This window comes from Podarcis erhardii (genome assembly GCF_964252035.2).
Source record: "Podarcis erhardii genome assembly, chromosome: Z".
Taxonomy (NCBI): Eukaryota; Metazoa; Chordata; class Lepidosauria; order Squamata; family Lacertidae; genus Podarcis; species Podarcis erhardii.
The window spans coordinates 30,250,767-30,273,595 of NC_138504.1; the positions used below are offsets into that span (position 1 = coordinate 30,250,767).

The 22,829-nt window shown below is 46.0% G+C and overlaps 1 protein-coding gene across 1 annotated transcript in view; it reads left to right on the forward strand.

The window, feature by feature from the left end:
- The window catches only part of LOC309333331 (heat shock factor protein 3-like), a gene marked incomplete at its 5' end in the record, with an annotated part of 31,415 nt that overhangs the window by 3,334 nt on the left and 5,252 nt on the right, over positions 1–22,829 (forward strand). Inside the window, 7 exons of the mRNA XM_081846704.1 lie at positions 256–383; positions 1,748–1,869; positions 3,721–3,796; positions 4,786–4,847; positions 6,329–6,410; positions 7,075–7,205; positions 11,940–12,045. Of these exons, the coding sequence (XP_081702830.1) occupies positions 256–383; positions 1,748–1,869; positions 3,721–3,796; positions 4,786–4,847; positions 6,329–6,410; positions 7,075–7,205; positions 11,940–12,045 (707 nt within the window). The remainder of the gene's footprint in view (positions 1–255; positions 384–1,747; positions 1,870–3,720; positions 3,797–4,785; positions 4,848–6,328; positions 6,411–7,074; positions 7,206–11,939; positions 12,046–22,829) is intronic.

Sequence of the window (22,829 nt, forward strand, 5' to 3'; positions counted from 1 at the left end):
AACAGGTGTTATATGGCACCTGTAAAAGTACCAGTTCTGCAGATTGAAGCCATTGAATAGGCTTATGTGGGGCAAGGCAATCTTGCAGGTAAATTGGTTCCAAGCTGTTGAGGGCTTTGTATACCAGTAGCAACACCTTGAACATGGATTGGTATATTGTTATATTCTTACTAAGGAAGGTGAACAGATCTAGAATCATATCGCCTCTTGGGAGGAGAAACTAAAGAGCATTCATCTCCTTTAATGCCTTCACAGATGGCTTCAAGAAGGTAACGTCAATGAGAAATGAAACAATGCTCACTTTCAACAACCCTACCATGGAGTATCAACACCCACAGTTCAAAAAAGGGAAACCTGAACTGCTGGCGAGCATCCAACGGAAGGTATTGTACCCCCCCCCCTCGTTCACAACCTGGTGAAGACCTTAGCTCTTAAATGCAACCACAGTGATGTTGGTGCCACACACAGGATTCCTGTTTGTGCATGTGTGTGTGAGAGAGGGGCTGCATTGCCAATAAGCCTCCATAGCAGAGCTTACAGATGCCTCATTGTTGCCACAATACATGACTGATTCCCCATCACCTTCAGATTATTTGGGTATATAGGCTTGACCAGCCTTTCTCAACCTGGTACCGTCCAGACATCTTGGACTCCAGCTCCCATCAGCCCTAGCCAGTATGGCCAATGGTCAAGGATGATGGGAGTTGTTATCCTTCAAGGTGTGAAGTGGCCAGGCTGAGGAAGCCTGAACTTTACTGCAACTGGCCATATATAACAGTCATTTTTGTATGCTGCCTTCTGAGATTATTAAGAAATTGCAGTATTTTATTTGAAAAATATATTGGTTATATAGGCTGAAATATACAGATTCCAAGTAATGTTCAAGGTTTCCAACTGTTTTCACTCATCTGTGCAATAGTCTTGCAAGGATGGCTCTTGTTGTATGAATAGTCAGAGGTCAATAACTTTATCTGGCCTTAGCAGCCTAGTTCTCTTGCTGCTTCTGGACCGGCGTGGGGGCAAATTCCTCACTGTGCCATCATTCTGCATCTCTGAGGGGGCTCCTCTGACCTGTTGGGGCAATCCTCTCGTCCCCGGGAGTGGACAGGGCTCGCACTGTTCCTCTAATATTTTCTAAGGGTCAGTGCAAAGTTGATGAAACCCTCCACTTTCTTTCCAAGCCTGATTTCAGATCATTCTAGTGGGTGTGTCTCACAGTGACTCAGGACAGGGCCTTCTCTGTAGTGGTGCCTCGATTGTGGAATTCCTTCCCCTACAGGTGCAAAAGGCCACTATGCTGGTTCAAGAGGAGGGGAGGATGACCTTGCATGTGAACCCAAGGTTCATCTGTGGGGTGGGAAGCTGTGGTTTTCCTTTTGTGTGAGTCAGGCCTGTGTGAGGGAAATATCAGTGGCCTCTCAAGTGTTCCCTAAACATTTTTTCCAAACTGCACAAACCCACTTAAAGGGCTCACTTTTGAATGATGCTTGAATGAACTGGCAGTTTTCTTACTGAGGCACTCAGAGGCCATTTGTTTCCAAAACTATAGAGCTGCAGTTGTGCTGCTGCTGCCAGCTGAGGTGGTATATGCACCAGATTTGGGATTTCTCCTGTGATAGATAGAGGTGAGGCTGCATGGCTTCCAAAGTCCTCGCTCTGCAAAAGCCAGTCCCTTAACTGCATTTGTTCCCTGCTTAAACAATAACTTGTCTCTAAAAACAGTACCTGCAATCTGATTCTGTCACAGGTGTATACACGCAAGGAGCCCGCAGCCAGCTCAAAAAAAGACCAGCAGGCAATGCTCGCCGAATTCCGGGCCATGAGAGAACAGCAGGATGGCATAAGCACCAAGCTGGATACCGTGACCAGGTGTCAACATTTCTTCTGCTGAGTTTGTACTGTCTTGTAATGAGAGCCACTCTGCTCGTTTTAGGTTTTGCAACATCTTCAACTTACCTGCATTTGCAAAGCTATAGGTAGGGTGGGGGCTGCATAGCAGGATTTGGCACCACGGTGAAGTGTGATGCTGAGTGCAAAAATAAGCAGAATCTGGGTAATTTACACACACTTTTCAGTGCCTTTTTCAGCATTATGGCTAAGTAGCTTGTAGGTACCATGAAGCTTCTATCTGTGCTATGTTTTGAGCTTCACTTGCGAGGAATCCTGCTGGATCAGGCCTAAGACCCATCTTGTTCAGCATCATGTTCTCACAGTGGCTATCCAAATGCCTCTGAGAGACTCAGAATTGTGAGCAACTGATATTCAGAGGTCTGCTATTTCTGGTACTGGAAGCACACAGTTATCATGATAACATTATTTGTTCATGACTGATATACCAAATAAACTTATCCGCCATTAATTTGCCTAATCCCATTTTAAACCAGTCACATTTGTTGATGATCACTACATCTTGTGCTTAGCAGATTTCATAGTTTACGCACTGTGTGAATAAATAATAGCTTTTTTTCTGTCTTGAAGGAAAGTGCCTTATATTGAACCATACACTTTCCCTCAGCTCTGTCTACACTGGTGTAGCCAACATGGTGCCCCCTAGATGCCCTATGCAGTGTAGGCCCAAGCTATCTGAAAAACCTTATTCCCTCATATAAACCTGCCCCGAACTCTAGATTTAGAGAGGCTGCTTCTAGGCTTTGAAGCTCTCTCCCCAAAGAAGCTAGACTGGCTCCCATGTTGTCCTTCCAGTGGTGGGGGAAGATGGTTTTATTCTGACAGTCTTTGGGGAGCTGTTTTTCTATTAAGAGTTACTTTTTAATGATTATCTTTTCTGTTTAGATTTTTTTTTTATCTGTGTCATTGTGTCAGTCCCAGTTAGCAAAAGAATGTGAGATACAAATAAATGAAATAATAATTAATAATGGATATTTTTGACTACAGTTCCCAGCAGCCCCAGCAAGCATGGTCTAGTATTAAGGGATGATAGGAGTTGTGATCCAAACATCTGGAGGGGGCACCAACTTCTGCTTTAGAAGGGTACAGTACATATGCATGTCTAACCTTTGCTATTTCAACTTTATGCTGTTGAAGACCAGCTGGTTGAAATCAAACAAATTAATTGCACAGAAGGTGGAGAGCTTAAAAGCTTTTATTGCATAGAGTTTTTTTCTGGCATGGAAAGAGTTTTCAATCTCCCTGTCTTGCTTACCTGGCTCTCATGAAATCTTGGATGGCCCCATGAGATCTCACAGCCCAGTAAGCAGAGAGCTTAAAAGCTCTCTACCTTCCTTTGGTGTGCTGGCTCCAGAAGATTGCTCATGCATGGGCATTTCAAGTATATGTGTTTTTGCACACTATCCCTGGAATACAGCCCCTGCAGAAGATGCAATTGTACTGTACCTTCCAACTCAAGGACTGGCTGAACAGCAAAGGAGGTGTATGTGAAATTCCCCAGAACCAACCCAGCAGGCCTGGCATGATGAGGAACAAGAGCTGGTTAACTCAAGGGTCATCAGGATTGGCGGTCCAAGTACATAATCACTGTTTTTCTGACACATCAAGCTGAGGTTTTCCACTGAGTGCGGCACTGAAAAGCAGCTGTGTCTACTATGCTTGTATGAAGTGGGTACATTGCCTTCCCACTTCTCATTTCTGGTTCTGTATCTAAAAAAGCAGCATGAAATGTCCCCTGACGTTGTGCAGGTATGTGACCATCTTCCCCTCTTCCTTAGTTCTTCTTACCTCCCTCTGTGCCTGTTCTTTCAGGGACACCACCTCAGTCCTTGAGGGAATGGGCTCTCTGCAACAGAAGGAAGATCAGCAGCAGGACGTCTTATCTCAGGTACCAGAAAAAGACTTTGCTTTTCTCCTGATGTTCCAGAGCAGCCTTTGCCAACTAACTGTCCTCCTGATGTGTTTTGGACTATGGCTTCCATCAGTCCTGGTCAAATGGAAGTGGCATCTGGAGGGCAACACCCCTGTTTGCAAAGGCTGCACTATGGCATACCAGAAGTAGATGAGTAAAGTACACAGAGATAGATGGTAATCTTTATGTCCTGTTAAGGCAGGGTAATTTAGGATAGTGGCTAAAGCTGAGCTGTGAATTTAGAAGTCCCCCCATTCAGAACTCTCCTAAATGCTCTAGGAGGATTATGCAAACCACTGCCTGGCTTGCCTCACCTCCATAATATGCAGTATGGGAATAATGCTTGTTTGCTTAAAAGTATTTATGTACCATTCAATATTTTCAAAAACCTAAACAGTGTACAAGACACAATCTAAAACCAGTAAATCAGCAATATAAAAACAAATTAAACAGCTATTCAGAGGATTCAAACACACAAATATGCTTCCCTGTTCCATGCAGCTTGCATAAAATCATTAACAAATAAGGCAGTCTCTGCCTGCAGGCTTGCTATCTAAAAGACACAACACAAGAAAAAAAGGCAGGCAGACAAGATGGAGGAAGAGGAAAACTAGCACACTTGGGTCACTAGTCCTAAATGTTACTGAGTAATTACTGCAATGACTAGTCTGAATGGAGATGAGTGGAGATGGTCTTTCTTTGATGCACCCTGACGGAACTGCTTCTGCCAAGTGGCAGTTGAAGGGCGGGAAGAGCCCATGCTGGCTGCTGCATGGCAAATGCTTTTTCAAACTCAGGCCTTCTTCTGTAGCTTGCAAGCCTGAACATGGCAGGTGTGTCTTGATAGCTAACTCTGAGTTGGAACTGTCCCCTGACCCTGTGGCAATGGCTAAAAGGAATACATGGCTTCTAACATTCACTCACTCACTCATTCATTCATTCTCTCTCTACCTCTTTGACTTCAGATCCTCCAGATCATTATGAATTGCATGTCTGAGACAGGCAGGCAGGATGCCCAAAGGAAAAGGTAATTCTTACTACTTTCTTCTCCTGTTGCCCAAAATGAACCTATAAAATAATTCCCCCTATTTAGTTGGGGAAAGAAGTCAAAGCTTGTATTTGCAGCATGCAGTGCTTTGACCTCTGGAAAACGTCTTAGACAACACCAGTAGAAAGGGGTTTGCCGAGGCACTAAGACCCCAGGTACCCTCAGTGGTGCTTCTTTGAAATATGGTACTTTCTGTTCATTTCACACTGTCACCACACTATTTTAAATATTGTGGCTTCATCTCTCTGATTTCTTATATCTTGTTTTGTGAAATATTTGTTGTGGGCATGTATGGAGATACTTAGTGTTTAAGCTGTTTAGGGATGCTTTAGATACTGTGGCTTTCTTGCTTACCTGGAAAAGTCACATGAAGCTGCCTTATACCGAGTCAGACCATAGACCAATATTTCCTATACGTTGACTGGCAGCAGCTCTCTGAGTTGTTCCCCACAAACTCAAGCCCTCCTACCTGAGAATATTTTAACAGGAGATGCTACAGATTGAACCTGGGCCCTCCTTCAAGAAATGTGTGTGCCTCACCACTAAGAAGCTCCTTCCCCCATGGTCCATGTTCACCTGTTACATCCTTGTCCTTTTCTCTGTATGTCCTCACCTTTTATAGATGCTTGGGGAGCCATAGCTTGCAAGAGCTTGATATTTTTACTTGGCGTGTTTGTGCCTGGTTCTTCAGCCCAAAAAGCTTCCAGAGTGGCTTACATATAATCAAAACAGGACAGTCCCCACCCGAAGACTTATGATCTTAAAACAATAACAACAACAACCCCGACAACATAGAAGGGAAAAGGGAAGGTGGGGCAGAGAAGAAAACCAAAACTCAAACACCGATTTCTAAACAATTGTTCCTATAATGCCCAACTGGCACAGTTGAGGACCAGCAGGTGTCTGGTGGAACTGGGCCTCCAGCAAAGCTGACTGAGTGAGCTTCCTGCTTCCCTTCTCTCTCCCCACTGAGGTAGCCTGATGGAAGGGCTGCACACAGTTGATGGATGAGGGAAAGGAAGGCCGGAGGCGCTGGCCTGTCAAAAAAAGAAAAAAGAAAAGAAAAAAGCTTGGTAGGAAATTACGCATTTTAAATAAATTCACAAGACTGGCTTTCAGATTTTACTGTAGAAATCATACACGACAGAAAGCCTTTATGAAGATACTTTATCAGTCATCATAATATGATTGATATTAACAATACAGTGGTAAGTAGTAAAGGGATCTCCCATGCTGCAAAAGAGGGTAAAATCTTGAGCAAGTGGATAACATTTAGGCCAACCTATCTGTACTTCTGGCTTTGCCTCCTTCATTTCTTCTGCAGGTAAGGATTGCCTTATGTGGAAGACAAGATGAATTTTTGAATTAGATGTTTTGGCCCCTCATATCTTTCCAAGCATGTCATAAGAATTTGGTTATTTATGTGTGTGTGTGTGTGTGTGTGTTTCTCTCTCACTCAGACCTCGGAATGATGCTTCGGAAGCCCCTCGTCCAAAGAACAGCCATCCACAGGCTCGCAGTGCTATGGAGGATCGTGAAACAGTAAGCTTTTTAAAAAATAAAAAAAATTCTCCTGTTTTACTTTGTGTACAATAGCCCAGGTAAAAGATTTAACCAGTATGACACTAGTCAGACATTTTATTTATTTCATAAGATTTATACACCTGCTTGATGGTTGCGGGGGTGGGGGTAGGGAGAGAACATCAAGAGAAAATTAAAAATATCGTCTGTAAAAAAGCACTTAAAACCTTCAAAGATTAAAATAAGCTAAAAGCAGATTAAAACATATATCAACACTCTATATGTCTGGGTATGCTTGCCTAAACAAAAATGTTTTTAGCAGGCAGGCTGAAAAGAATACAGTCATACCTCGGAAGTTGAACGGAATCTGTTCCGGAAGTCCGTTCGAATTCCAAAATGTTCAGAAACCAAGGCGTGGCTTCCGATTTGCTGCAGGAAGCTCCTGCAGCCAATCAGAAACTGCAGAAGCCCCGCTCTGGGCATTCGGGTTCCAAAGAACGTTCGCAAACTGGAACACTCACTTCCGAGTTTGCGGTGTTCGGGAGCCAAAATGTTTGAGTCACAAGGTGTTCAGGATCCAAGGTACAACTGTACAGTGAAGGCACCTGTCTGATGTTAGTAGGGAGTTCTAGAGTGTAGGTGTTGTCACACTAACACATCAGTTTCTTACTCTTGTCTCTTGCAGGCAGCTGTTCTAGAACACAGTGCAGACCGCAGAAACTTGATTGTGACCCTTAACAACATGGAGGGTGAAGCAGGGGGCGCTGCTGGTGCAAATAATGGGCAGGCTGTAGTGCGTGAGCCCCATGGGACTGGGTGAGTGTTATGTACTGAAGTTCTCACCCTGGGCCAGCAGGGGGATACTGTAGATAGTTCAGGTCCACATATGCAAATAAGGGATCGAAAGTGACTTTCAGTGATTGGATAGTTACAGAAAATGGTTACTGTTGCGTTCTAGTGGAGCTCTATATAAGCAGGCTGGCTGAACCCTTCAGTTCAGCTCTGTTCTGGCCTGTGAATAAACAAGAGCAGTTTGAAGAATCGCTGTGTCGTCTGATATGTTCACCCACAACTTAATAGTGAGGATGCAGAATTCAAAACGTGCATTGTGGTTTAGACAGGTAGGTAGGTTGGCTGGCTGTTTCTCAGTAAACAATTCAGAGGCTGAAGACGGTGCTGCAACCCTTTTTGCTTTGGGTGATATATGCATAGAGTGTCTCTCTTTGGCTGACTGCTTGGAAACCCCAAAATGCCAATAAATTGATACATGTTTCCCTGCCTCCCAAAGATTTGATTGTTGCTTCTTGCATAAGTAAGTGAAAACAATCAATATTCAGCAATCCTACCTAGAAGCCGCAAACATCTATTTAATTACATTTAACTTTACAGTCATTTTAGCTTTTAAACGAAGGCATCATTCCATAAGTTGCTGTGTGTTCTCGGAGGCCCTAAACCACGTTCTGTCAGTGTTGCATATGCAGTGCTTTTTTTCTGGGGGGACGCATACCCCTAAACATTTTGTGAATCTAAGTTTGGCCTCATTGAGGGGCAGTATTTCATTATGCATAGGAAAATGAGAGCACCCCTAAACATTTTTTTTTTAAAGAAAAGCAGCACTGTGCATATATGTAAAGAGAAGTATGCCAGGTTGATTGAAAAGTATTGATTTTCTTGTCTGTTTCACTCTTTCAAACATGGGTTGTCAGTTTTTCTGTTAACGTTAAGTACGAAAGTTGTGGAGTGTTTTATTTTGGCAGAATACTGTACTTTCTAGTCACTTCTTCTTTAAAAGAAGCTAGTAGAGCTGGCAAAGTGTGCAAGGAAATGAGTAAGTACAAAACTGACTGGGTTTTGCTTGAACAAAGCTTGGAAAGATCCTAAACAGAGTCTTCCCCTGTGTTGGAGATCCTTGTCACTGGAGATGCTGAGTACTGAATCAGGGAGCTCTCTGCATGGAACCCTGTGCTTTGGTGCTAGGTTAAGTACCAACCTCCTAAGATTACACTTGTTGTTGTTGTATAGTCGTGTCCGACTCTTTGTGACCCCATGGACCAGAGCACGTCAGGCACTCCTGTCTTCCACTGCCTCCCGCAGTTTGGTCAGACTCATGTTCGTAGCTTCAAGAACACTGTCCAACCATCTCCTCCTCTGTCGTCCCCTTCTCCTTGTGCCCTCAATCTTTCCCAACATCAGGGTCTTTTCCAGGGAGTCTTCTCTTCTCAAAGTATTGGAGTCTCAGCTTCCGGATCTGTCCTTCCAGTGAGCACTCAGGGCTGATTTCCTCAAGAATGGATAGGATTGATCTTCTTGCAGTCCATGGGACTCTCAGGAGTCTCCTCCAGCACCATAATTCAAAAGCATCAATTCTTCGGCGATCAGCCTTCTTTATGTTCCAGCTCTCACTTCCGTACATCACTACTGGGAATACCATAGCTTTAACTATACGGACCTTTGTTGGCAAGGTGATATCTCTGCTTTATAAGATGCTGTCTAGGTTTGTCATTGCTTTTCTCCCAAGAAGCAGGCGTCTTTTAATTTCATGGCTGCTGTTACAAGACGGATAGAGGTGATCAGGCACTCCCATTTCTTTAAGAACTTGCCATAGTTTGCTGTGGTCGACACAGTGAAAAGCTTTTGCATAGTCAATGAAGCAGACGTAGATGTCTTTCTGGAACTCTCTAGCTTTTTCCATAATCCAGCGCATGTTTGCAATTTGGTCTCTGGTTCCTATGCCTCTTCTAAATCCAGCTTGCACTTCTGGGAGTTCTCGGTCCACATACTGCTTGAGCCTACCTTGTAGAATTTTAAGCATAACCTTGCTAGCGCATGAAATGAGTGCAATTGTGCGGTAGCTGGAGCATTCTTTGGCACTGCCCTTCTTTGGGATTGGGATGTAGACTGATCTTCTCCAATCCTCTGGCCACTGCTGAGTTTTCCAAACTTGCTGGCATATTGAGTGTAGCACCTTAACATCATCATCTTTTAAAATTTTAAATAGTTCAGCTGGAATACCATCACTTCCACTGGCCTTGTTATTTGCAGTGCTTTCTAAGGCCCATTTGACTTGTATAAACCAGTACAGAGTTCATGAATGGAGAAACCAGTTACTGAACTGAAGTTACTGAAAATACAGACATGTGGGGGATATTCAGTGTGAATGAACAAGTGGCTGCCAGCGAATGGAAGCACTTCCTCATAATTAATCTGTTTCTTTCAGTGAGTTCCATAGATTTGGTCATAGCCACTAGGCTCAATTCCTTGTTGAAAGTATTAAGTTACCCCCTGGCAGCCAGCAATGTGGTGTTTACATTCAGAAGCCTCAGGAAAGTGTCGATGCTGTGGCACAACAGGGGCTGGAGATAATCATTTTAGGAGGCCTGTGGATTTTCCATGGGGTATCAAGTTAATGGGCCAGTGGTCTTAGCATGGCATTTATGTTGTGGCTTGCTTAGGGTTATAGTTAGCTTTGTATAAAATAAAATAGAAGTGGTGGCGTGTTGCTTTGACTATATTATATGCTAAGAAAAAGAAGCAAGGGTACTGGATTCTCATCTTGTGCCTGTGGCATGTCCCTTAGGGAGGCCCAAGTGCCTGCAACAGGAGACACTCCTGCCAATAGCAGACTTCAGACTGTGGACACTCCACCCCAGACCAAGGCAAAAAAGAGAGCTTCTGTGAAGCCGCTTAACACCTTGGCGGCCCATGTCAAGGCAAAAAAGACCAAGATCAAGGCAAAAAAGAGAGGTTCTGTGAAGCTGATTGACACCTTGACGGCCCATGTCCGTGGAAAACAAGCACGGCTCATCACTTCTCTTGACAGGTGCACCTAGTTTCATGGGGGCAGTCTGATTCCTTGAGTTGGGCATTCTGGTAAATCAGCTAGCCCAGCAGTTTCCAAAGTGGGTGGTATCCCCTCCTCGTAGGTGGTGGGATTACCTAGGCAGGTGCTAAGAGGCAGGTGGTTGCTAGAGGTGTCAGTAGTTTTCAAACCTTGAAAAACTGGTGTCACTGGATCAAATTCATCAATTTTGTTGAATTAAACTAAATAGTTTCAATTGAACTTTGAATAAATATGCAATTAATTGTTCCTGTTTTGAGTTTTATTGAGTTTTAGCTTCCTTACTGGGTTACGCAAAGCAGTATTCTGAGCGATGCTTTACGTAGGTTGGGGGGCTCTGGGGATGAGTTTATGGAACCAAGAGGGCAGTTGCCAGGGAAAGTTTGAAATGCCAGACCAGTGGTTCCCAAAGAATGATTCATTAGTAGCCTTGGGTGATCATCTAATGCAGGGATGAGCTGACTTCAAGGGCTCATCCACACTTTCGTATATGCCATGATATCTAGGCACAGGTCCATGATTTGTAGGTGTGTTTGCTGCTGAACAAGAAGAAACATCAATTGGGTTTTCTGTGGATTGGTGTTTGTTCCACTTCAGTGATAAGCAACAGGTTTTCTCAGGGAAAGCACTGAGGCAAGCAGAAAACCGCTCAGACCAGTCCTACAAATAAGGGGCCTGTGCCTGGAAATCATGGCACAAATGGAAGTGTGAGTAAGCTAAAAGTCTTGCATGATCAAGTCCCCTCTTCTCTCCCATCAGGTTTCAATACCACTGTTCCACCTGTGTGTTAAATTTACAAAGCAGAAGTCAAGTGCCTCTTCAAGATCTTTTCACAGTTAAGGCATAATTCAACCAGGGTTAAGTGATGCTGTGTATGTGTGCTTGCTTAAGAGCAGCCTGCCTTAATGTGGTGCCCTGCAGAGCAGCCAGCACAGGTTGGGAGGGACTGCCTGAAAACATGAAGAAGTGCCTTTCTGAGATCACATTTAAGCTGAGTCCTCTTGGCAAAAATCCCAGCTTTGTTGCTGACCCATAGCTAAGTTCTTATGGATCTACATATTTCAAAGCAGGTTCTCAACCACTGAGCTGTGGCTCTACCCATCAAAGCTAACCTTTGCACCTATTTTTATTGTTAAGGCTGTTTGGGAAAGGGCCATAGCCTACTGGTAGAGCATTGGCTTTGCATGCAGAAGGTCCCCAAGTTCAATCCCCAATGGTGGCTCCAAGTAAGGCTGAGAGAGATTTCCTGTCTGAAACTCTGGAGAGCCACTTCCAGTCAGTGTAGACAACACTGAGCTGCATGGACCAATTTGATTTAAGGCAAGCTACCCGTGTTCTTTTGTTTTCTATTGGAAGGTGGGACATAAGCACTTTATTTAAAACAACAACAACCCTGCTACTCCACATTCCTGCCACTGAATCAAAAGATCATAGAAGTGCAGAGTTGGAAGGGACCCCCAAGGCTCATCCAGTCTAACCCCCTGAAATGCAGGAATCACAGCTAAAGCACCCCTGACAGATGACCATCCAACCTCTGTTCCAAAACCTCCAAGGAAGGAGAGCCCACCACATTCTAAGGGAATTCATTCCACCATGAAACAGCTCTTTGATCAGGCTGCTTCTTTCCTTTGGCTTCTCCCATGAATGTGGCAACGCTTGCCTTTTTTCTTCTACCTATTGTTTAATTTTAGACTTTCTGCTTTTCTTCATAGAGAGGAGGATCAGGACTTCTTGAATTTATTCATATCAAACACTGTGAAGATTGATACGCAGCTGAGTGACGAGGAGCAAAACCATCTCTCAGAAATAATTTCTCAGGTAAGTTCATCTTCATGTGGGCAAGTTCCTAGATTTGTAATAGCGGCACTCATTCATGCAACAAAGGACGAAAACAGCATTTGTGGATTTAAAAAAGTGATTTGCCATTGTACTGCCAAGGTCCTGACTAACTGCAGATTTGAAAGCTGAGGCAGCTGAATAGATCTTTGGGTTGGGATACTTGGCTGGTTTCAGTTTTGTTATAATACACCCATTGTCTAAAACGTTTTAAATAGTTTTGAACTGTTTTTGTCTTCCATGTTTATTGTTTTTTGTGGAATATACCTGGGGAGAGAGGATCTAGGAACAGCAGCCCCATCACAGTGGTTCAGGGTAGGGGGAGGAATGTTGTAGGAGCTGGGGTGGGCAGGGTAAAAGGCACACGGCACAGGCAGTTGGTGACTCTGCCATGTGCCAGTTCCTCTTTGAACTCGAGGACTTATCTTTTCAGCCAGCCGTCAGGTCTATGGCTGCTGGTGCTGAATGCAAAGTTGGCTCGGAGTGAGACTATCCTCATCCATTGTTCCACTGTGGATGTGGAGGCTCGTCTACATGATATAATTGAGACCTGGGTGGGTGAGCAGGGTGGAGTTGGTCTCACCCAGTTGTGCTTACCCGGATACTTGGTGCAGCATCAGGGCAGACTTGAGGGTCAGGGAAGGGGGTGTTGCTGTGATCTATAGAAATTCTCTCTCTCTCCAGTGTCTCTGTCCAGTGTGGGGCAGGGATCAAGAATGTGTGTTCCCTGGCATTGGGCAATCACAACAGATTAGGGATTCTGCTGGTTTACTGCCCACCTCGCTGCCAAGCAATCTCCCTGCCTGAGCTGACAGAGCTGGTCTCAGTGTTGAGGACCCCCAGACTGGTGATTCTGGTGAACTTCAACATCCATGCTGAGGTGACTGGCTCTGGAGTGGCTCAGGACCTCATGGCTGCCACGATGATCATGGGGCTGTCCCGACAAGTCACCAGCCCAACACTTGTGGCAGGCCACATTCTGGGCCTTGTATTCTCAACTGGGCAGGAAGAGGGTGATTTGAAGGTGGGGGACATTGACATCAGTCCCTTGTCATGGTCAGATCCTGTTGAGGTTTAGGCTGTCAGCATCTTTCCCCCTCCTCCGAGTCGAGGGTCCTGCATGAATGGTCCACCCTCAAAGGCTGATGGACCCAATGAGTTTCCAGAAGGCTCTGGGAGATTTTCTGGCTGATATGACTGACTCTCCTGTTGAAGCCCTGGCCCACCTCTGGAACATCCAAATGACAATTGACAGAATTGCCCCTGGGCACCCTTTTCCACTTCATGGAGCCCACTTGGCTCCATGGTATACTCCAAAGCTTAGGACGAGGAAACAAGTGAGGCAGCCTGAACACAAGTGGAGGGAAGATCTGGTTGAATGCAGTTGAACACGGGTGAGGGCTCATCATCAAGCCTACCTAGCAGCAGTGAAGGCAGCAAAGAGGGCATATTTTGCTGCCTCCATTGCATCCTCACTATGTCATCTGGCAGGGCTTTTCCTGGTAGCATGGCGCCTCATTACAATCTGAACCAAAGGAGATGGTGTAACTAATGGTAGCTCGCTATGACTTGTTTGCAAATCATTTTGTGGATAAAATCGCTTGCATCCACTGTGATCTTGACTCCACTGTTATAGCAGATCAATCTCATGGGGTGTCTAGACCTGTTGGATGAGTTTCAGTTAGTAAGGCTCAAGGATGTGGACAAGGTGCTTGGATCAGTCAGGGTGATAACTTGCACTTTGTACCCTTGCCCCTCTTTGCTGTTAAAAACTAGCAGGGTGGGGGCAGCAGTCTGGGCCAGGGATGTGGTTAATGCCTCCCTGTGAGAGGGGCTGGCAGTGACAAAGCCACACCTCAAGAAACCCTCCCTGGATTTGGAAAATCTAAGTACCGTATTTTTCGCTCTATAGGACGCACTTTTTCCCCTCCAAAAATTAAGGGGAAATGTGTGTGCGTCCTATGGAGCGGATGCAGGCTCCTTGGCTTCAGCGATAGCAACGCGAAGCCTCCGAAGTGCAGAGGGAGCTCTCCCTCCGTGCTCCGGAGGCTTCCCGTTGCTTTCGCTGAAGCCTGGAGAGCCAGAGGGGTCGATGCGCACCGACCCCTCTCACTCTTCAGGCTTCAGGGATAGCTGCCTGAAGCCTTCAGAGCACAGCGCGAGTTCCCGCTGCACTCCACAGGCTTCAGGTTCCTTTCGCTGAAGCCAGGAGAGTCTTGCTCTCTCGGCTTCAGCAAAGGAACCCGAAGCCTCCGGAGCGCAGTGGTAACTCGCGCTGCGCTCCGAAGGCTTCAGGGATAGCCGGAGGCTTCAGGTTCCTTTTGCTGAAGCCAGGAGAGCAAGACTCTCCCGGCTTCAGCAGAGAGGGAGAGCTGCGCGGCGCTCTTTCAGCCAAGTGGGAGGAGAAATGGAAGGGGCTCTGTTTCTCCTGCCGCTTTGCTGAAGGGGCGCTGAGCAGAGAGAGGGAGAATTTTTTTTAATGTTCTCCCCCTCTTAAACAAGGTGTGTCCTATAGAGCGAAAAATACGGTAACTACCAGCCAGTTGCTTATCTCCTCTTCTTGGGGAGAACAGGATGCTGGACTGGACTGGCTTAATCCAGCAGGCTCTTCTGATGTTCTTATGTTCTATGTGAGAATCAGGAGAAAGACAGTATTTGTCATCTTTAGTTCCCCTATTTAAAGTCTCTTGCCTGATTGGTTGTCAGGGGGAACCTTACTTGGGTTGATCAAAAGTCTATTTTCTTGGTTTGTGCTTTCAGACCTTTATCCCTGAGATTCAGGATCAGAATGTGGACTCTAGACTATAGTTTGGAAAACATAAGTGGCAGAGGCTTTTTCACTGACTGGCAGAGAGATGTGGGGCAGTGCTATGGGGAGAGGTGGCTCTGAGTTCACAGTCACTTTTTTTGTCTCTTTTGGGGCAGCGAAATTACCTGCACTCAGTGGCCCTATCCCAACAGGTTTGCCAGATAGATAGAACAGTAGGAATAGTAATTGTGAGGGGAAAGCTCTTGGGCAGGGGTCAGCAAACTTTTTCAGCAGGGGGCCGGTCCACTGTCCCTCAGACCTTGTGGGGTGCCGGACTATATTTGGGAGGGGGGAATGAACACATTCCTATGCCCCACAAATAACCAAAAGATGCATTTTAAAGAAAAACACACATTCTACTTATGTAAAAACACCAGGCAGACCCCACAAATAACCGAGAGATGCATTTTAAATAAAAGGACACATTCTACTCATGTAAAAACACCAGGCAGGCCCATAGCTGTCAACCGTCCCTTATTTGGCAGGAAACTCCCTTATCCTAGCACTGTGTCCCGCTGCTGTCCCTTATTGATGATATCCCTTAAATTTACCGGGTTTCATGCTCACCCGGCTCGGGAGGGAAGCAGCGGCTTGGGGTCCTCCACCACGAGAGAGAGCGCGCGCACGAGCTGCCGCGTCTCCATCTCGGCGCATAGTGAGGAGACGGGTGGTGGCAGGCAGGCAGGCAGCCCCTCTCTTACGAGACTTCCACCGCACTGCCTGAGGGAGGAGGAAGAGGAGGGGATGGGGAGGGATGCAGAAGGGCGCCACTTCAGCGGGCGCCGCAACCGCCTCATGCCAGGCTGGCGGGTGGCGTGGGCGAGAGTCTCCCTCCCTCCCTCTCTCCCTCTCTCTCTTGGGTGGGGAAGGGCCGATGGAAGGCCTCGCACCAGGACGACGGCAGCCCCGACGTCCTGCTTAGCATACCCTCCAACCAGTGCAGCATCTTACTGTAGTGATTTCCCTCTCTGCATCCCTTTCATCCCTTTTATAAATCATTTGTCCATCCATAGTTCAAATTTTTACTACAAGTTTTCTGCCAATCCTACCAATGTATGTAACTCTTTACAATAGCTTTTCAACTAAATTATAAACTTTCCCCATTCTTTATTAAAGGGGTCCTCTTCCTGGTTTCTAATTCTGCCTGTAAGCTTTGCCATCTCAACGTCGTTCATCAGTTTTGTCTGCCACTCTTCTTTGGTCACAGTTGTAGACCCTTAGGATCATCTAGTCCAACCCCCTGCAAAACACAGTCAGTCGCAGCAAAAGCAGAATGGCTCCATCAGTGCCAGACTTCTGTATAAGCTAAGCAAAATCCCTTATTTTGGCTGCTGATCCCTTATTTTCGAGGCTGCTGGTCCCTTATTTTCAAATCTGTAAGTTGACAGCTATGGGCAGGCCCCACAAATAACCCAGAGATGCATTTTAAATAAAAGGACACATTCTACTCATGTAAAAACATGCTGATTCCCAGACCGTCCACAGGGGCCGGATTGAGAAGGTGATTGGGCCAGATCTGGCCCCGGACCTTATTTTGCCTACCCATGCACTTGGGCATGTGGCAAATGCAGTCTTTTTCTGGAGTTTCTATAGGACCTGCCTGCTCTACACAGCTCTGCATTAATTCTCACAGCTTCCAAAGAAGGAACTCAAACAGGGATGGAAGACCACATTTTCTGTTTTAAAAAATATATTCCATATCTGCCAAAAGAAAGGAGCAAAACAGGCATGTAGCTAAGTACCTGGAAAACAGAGATACAGTGGTGCCCCGCAAGACGAACGCCTCGCAAGATGGAAAACCTGCTAGACGAAAGGGTTTTCCGTTTTGGAGGCACTTCGCTAAACGAATTTCTCTATGGGGTTGCTTCGCAAGACAAAAAAATCTTGCGAGTTCCCGCGGTTTCCCCCCACTTCCCCCCCCTTTCCTAAGCCGCTTATCAGCTGTTCCGCTGATAAGCCGCTTAACAGCTGATCACTGAAAGCTGCTAGACCGCTAATAGCGCTAATCCGCTAAACTGTCAATGGGCTTGCTTCGCAAGACGAAAAAAACGCTAGACGAAGAGAATCGCGGAACGGATTCTTTTCGTCTTGCGAGGCACCACTGTAGTCTGACCTGCCCATCTCTAAAACCCAGATAACTGTCATTTGAACAGAATGCAGTGGTGCCCCACAAGACGAATGCCTCGCAAGATGAAAAACCTGCTAGACGAAAGGGTTTTCCGTTTTTCGAGGCGCTTCGCAAGACGAATTTCCCTATGGGCTTGCTTCGCAAGACGAAAACGTCTTGCGAGTCTTGCGATTTTTTTCGCCCCCCCCCTTTTTCTAAGCCGCTAAACCGCTAATAGCCACTTTGCCGCTAATAGCCGCTAAGCCGCTAATAGCGCTAATCCGCTAAGCCGCTAATAGGGTTGCTTCGCAAGACGAAAAAACCGCAAGACGAAGAGACTCGCAGAACGGATTATTTTCGTCTTGCGAGGCACCACTGTGGTTGGGATTCTTCCCCACCCCCTCCCCAAAAGCAGTTTTCTGAAGAAGTCACAGGAGTTGAGTTGCTTCAAAGTGCTTTAAAACCTTGATTTCATCCAGACAGAAAACCTCCATTTCTGAAAGAATTGCAATCAGCGTGCGTGTGAGGAGAAGGCCCTCCTATACCTGAATGCTTGTCAAGGATTATGAAAAGTCCAAAAAGCTACTCCCCAGCCCCCAACTTTCAATAGATTCTCCCCCACCAACCTGCCCACCACCTCTGCCCAAGAAAATGTCACTCTCCTGTAATGGAGGAAGGGGATCCTGTGTGGTGGTTTTTCCCCCACCTTAGAGAGGGAACTACTCCAGGGATTAGCCGTAGGTGCAGAAAACCTATCATGGTAGCTACAAACTTATGATTTTCTCTTTAGCCTTTAAGTGGCACCAAATAGTTTTCTTCAGATTGCTGAGTGGCTTAAGGATGCTTACCAAGCTAGACTGATTATGAGGGGGCGGGGGCGGGTGGGTGATGTGATGATTCTTTTGACTGGCCTTGAGTTGCTTTAGCAATTGCCTTTCTCCTGAGCATATCTGATAGGCTGGGAGATTAGATGAACCTTCTGGTGAATTTTGTTGCCATTGGCAGCAACTCAAGTGCAGTATTCCTGGCCGAGGCCCCTTCACCTACTCATATGCGTTACCAGTTTGTGGTATCAGCTCTGTGCAAATTTTGAGACAAGCTCATCTGCTGTTTGAGCTCCCTGGCTTCGCTTAGAAGCAAATAGGACAGCATTTTTTTAGGGGTCTCCTAATGAGTCCAAACCTTTTTTTTTTTAAAAAAAAAAAAAAGTTTAGATTAAAAAGTTTAGATTCAATAAAGACAGAAAGAAAATTCATAAAGATAAAAAGCAAAGCCAGAAACTTACACACATTTAACTTGTGCACATTCAGCTGGTCCCTTCCAACTCTACAGTTCTTTGGTTCTGTGATTTAAATGCACAGCAATAAAAAATGAAAATTAAAAGCCAGAGGTTCCAGGATAAATAGCATCCAACCACCACGGGGTTTTTACTGTACACGATTTTGGCTTTAGGCGTGATCCCCAGAATATAACCCCTGCGTAAGTTTCAGAGAGGCTTCACTCAAAATATTACAGCAGATTGAACATTGTCATTAAACATATTAATCCAAAACATTAACACCCCCCCCCAATATTTCCAGAAACCTGTTAGGCTGATTCTAACAGTATTCTTTTATAATAAGTTAACTCAATAATTGCTAATATATTCCAGATTTTTTCAATCCATCCACATATTGTAGGAGATGTACTGCCCGCCCCTATTATTATTATTATTAGTTTTCATAATCTTAGTAGAAGTTATAAGACATAATACTGATTATTGATCATTTTCCAGGATAGCATACTTTAGATAGGTCAAACAGAACTATTTTAGATTCCAGGGGTATAAGGATATCCTAACATGTCAGAAATATTATCCCAAACAGATTTTTAAAATATCCAGACCATCACATTGGTTCTTCATTTGAAGCATCTGTACCTCTTTCTACAAATCAGTTTGGGTGGGGATGTTAAGTTCTTTCATCCTGCACATGGGATGGACATTCTGTCACGGACCATTACAGAACAGGGAGGCTGGGTCTACTCCTAGGTCAGGGAAAAGGAGCTCAGTGGATGAAGAATGATCCCTGATAACTTCAAGGCATTTCCCCCCACCACAGTTCACCCTTAAGTACATCCACTTTATGTCCTGTTTTCCTGAACTCTGTCTAACTTCCCTTCAATATTAGTTAGGGGTCCAGTACAGTGGTACCTCGGGTTACAGACACTTCAGGTTACAAACACTTCAGGTTACAGACTCCGCTAACCCAGAAATAATACCTCGGGTTAAAAACTTTGCTTCAGGATGAGAACAGAAATCGTGCTCTGGCGGCACGGCGGCAACAGGAAGCCCCATTAGCTAAAGTGGTGCTTCAGGTTAGAACAATTTCAGGTTAAGAACAGACCTCTGGAACGAATGAAGTACTTAACCCGAGGTACTACTGTACTTTAAAGCCTCCTGTGTTATACTGCAAGCATCTGCCTTTGACTCCTTGAGAAGTTTTCCTCCTTTCTCTCTCCCCCTGCCTAGCCTCCCCCCCTCCATTTCTGGGCCTGTCAGAGGTAAAGCTCTTCTGTGTATTTAGATAGACAGTGGGGAATATCTCTTCCCCAATATTTTCTGCCTTCTTAGAAGAAAACGTGTTCACTTTTTATTTCTTAATAAGCTCCTTTTCGAAGACATTTTGGGTTTTGCTATTTGTAGTACAGTGGTACCTTGGGTTACATACACTTCAGGTTACATACGCTTCAGGTTACAGTCTCCGCTAACCCAGAAATGTTACCTTGGGTTAAGAACTTTGCTTCAGGATGAGAACAGAAATTGTGCTCCAGCGGCGCGGCAGCAGCGGGAGGCCCCATTAGCTAAAGTGGTGCTTCAGGTTAAGAACGGACCTCCAGAACGAATTAAGCTCTTAACCCGAGGTACCACTGTAATGCCGCAGTGGCGTCTACCAGCAACATCAACCCTGTAAGTGTTGCTCACAAGTGTGGTGTGTAGTCTGACCTCCTGAAAGAATGCCCTGTCTAGGTTTCCAAAGGGAGAATGGCTGGCTGACGATGGGGAGCCTCTCTTGCAAAATGCAGTGCAGCAGGGACACTTTGGTTGGTCTTGTTTTGGGAATGTGGGCACTTCAGGCTGCTGGGTGGCAGGAGGATTGCAAGCCTGGACTCCTGGCTTTCATGCAAATGTAAGATAAAATGGTTTCAGGGTGAGAGATCGAATTGGAGCAATGTATTTGATTATTAGCTCCCGTTGCTCGGTTCCTGCTCCTGCCAACCTAGCAGTTCGAAAGCATACCAGTGCAAATAGATAAATAGGTACCACTCCGGCGGGAAGGTAAACGGCGTTTCCATGTGCTGCTCTGGTTCGCCAGAAGCAGCTTAGTCATGCTGGCCACATGACCCAGAAGCTGTACACCAGCTCCCTCAGCCAATGAAGCGAGATGAGCGCCACAACCCCAGAGTCGGCCACGACTGGACTTAATGGTCAGGGGTCCCTTTACCTTTACCTTTACTTTATTTGATTATTTCCTCTATATCCCACTTTTCCCTGCAAGGCTCTCTCATTTTATCCCCACAACAACCTAGGCTGACATGCAGTGACTGGTCACGCCCAATTAATTTTATGGCTGAACGGGAATTTGAACCCGGTCACCCAAGGCCCTGGTCCAGCACTTGACCCACTACATCACACTGCCTCTCAGTGAATGAGTCATATTAAGAATTACACTGAAGGTGCAAAAAGAAGAACAGGACACATTACTATATGCAGTGAACCTATAATTCTGCACAAAAATACTGGAAGATGATTATTAGAATAATAACCAAAAAAAATTGAAATCTGAAATTCCCTTAGATCCAGTCTGATTGCCGCTTGGCCCCCAAGGCTGGCTCTCAGTGCTTTTTTTAATTATTTATTTAAAATGTGTATACACTGCAGCTAAGCAGAGCAGAATTAGCAGGGTAACAGGACCCCTCCCCCCAAAAAAAGTTACTTTAGATGCCATAATGTTTTAGCTGACACACATAGAACATATCAAACATGTACTGGGATTTACTGGTACACATCTGGGGGCAGCCGCAGCAGTGCCCCAGGTGAAATTCTAGAGCCTAAGCAGAGTGTCAGTGGCAAAACATGAGGAAATGACATGCATGAATTTAGCCTCTAGGACTAAACAGATGAAATACCGTATTTTTCACTCTATAGGACACACCCGACCATAGGACGCATCTTGTTTTAGAGGGGGAGAACAAGGGGGGAAAAAATCTCCCCCTCTCTGCTCAGCACCCCTAATAATAATAATAATAATAATAATAATAATAATAATAATAATTTATTTATACCCCGCCCATCTGACTGGGCCTCCCCAGCCACTCTGGGCGGCTTCCATAGAAACCAAAAATACAGTAAAATCACACGTTAAAAACTTCCCTGAACAGGGCTGCCTTAAGATGTCTTCTGAATGTCAGGTAGTTGTTTATTGCTTTGACATCTGCTGGAAGGGCGTTCCACAGGGCGGGCGCCACTACCGAGAAGGCCCTCTGCCTGGTTCCCTGTAGCTTTGCTTCTCGCAATGAGGGAACCGCCAGAAGGCCCTCGGCACTGGACCTCAGCGTCCGGGCAGAATGATGGGGGTGGAGACGCTCCTTCAGGTATACTGGACCGAGGCTGTTTAGGGCTTTAAAGGTCAGCACCAACACTTTGAATTGTGCTCGGAAACGTACTGGGAGCCAATGTAGGTCTTTCAAGACCGGTGTTATATGGTCTCGGTGGCCGCCCCCAGTCATCAGTCTAGCTGCCGCATTCTGGATTAGTTGTAGTTTCCGAGTCACCTTCAAAGGTAGCCCCACGTAGAGCGCATTGCAGTAGTCCAAGCGGGAGATAACCAGAGCATGCACTCGGCCTACGTACCAGATGGAGCTGGCAAACAGCTGCCCTGGACACAGATTTGACCTGTGCCTCCATGGACAGCTGTGAGTCCAAAATGACTCCCAGGCTGCGCACCTGGTCCTTCAGGGGCACAGTTACCCCATTCAGGACCAGGGAATCCTCCACACCTGCCCGCCTCCTGTCCCCCCAAAACAGTACTTCTGTCTTATCAGGATTCAACCTCAATCTGTTAGCCGCCATCCATCCTTCAACCGCCTCCAGACACTCACACAGGACCTTCACCGCCTTCACTGGTTCTGATTTAAAAGAGAGGTAGAGCTGGGTATCATCCGCATACTGATGAACACCCAGCCCAAACCTCCTGATGATCTCTCCCAGCGGCTGCATGTAAATGTTGAAAAGCATGGGGGAGAGGACAGAACCCTGAGGCACCCCAGGGGTCTGAACACTCATCCCCCACCACCACTTTCTGAACACGGCCCAGGAGGAAGGAGCGGAACCACTGTATGACAGTGCCCCCAGCTCCCAGCCCCTCAAGACGGTCCAGAAGGATATTATGGTCGATGGTATCAAACGCCGCTGAGAGATCCAGCAGAACTAGGAAACAGCTCTCACCTTTGTCCCTAGCCCGCCGGAGATCATCAATCAGTGCGACCAAGGCAGTTTCAGTCCCATGATGAGGCCTGAATCCCGACTGGAAGGGATCCAAATGGTCCGCTTCTTCCAGGCGTGCCTGGAGTTGTTCAGCAACCGCTCACTCAATCACCTTGCCCAAGAATGGAAGATTTGAGACTGGGTGATAGTTGGCCATCGTGGCCGCATCTAAAGATGGTTTTTTAAGAAGCGGTTTAATAACCGCCTCTTTCAGCGGGTCTGGGAAGGCTCCCTCACGGAGGAAAGCATTCCCCACCCCACGAAGCCCATCACCCAGTCCTTCCCGGCTAGCTTTTATAAGCCAGGATGGGCAAGGATCCAGGAGA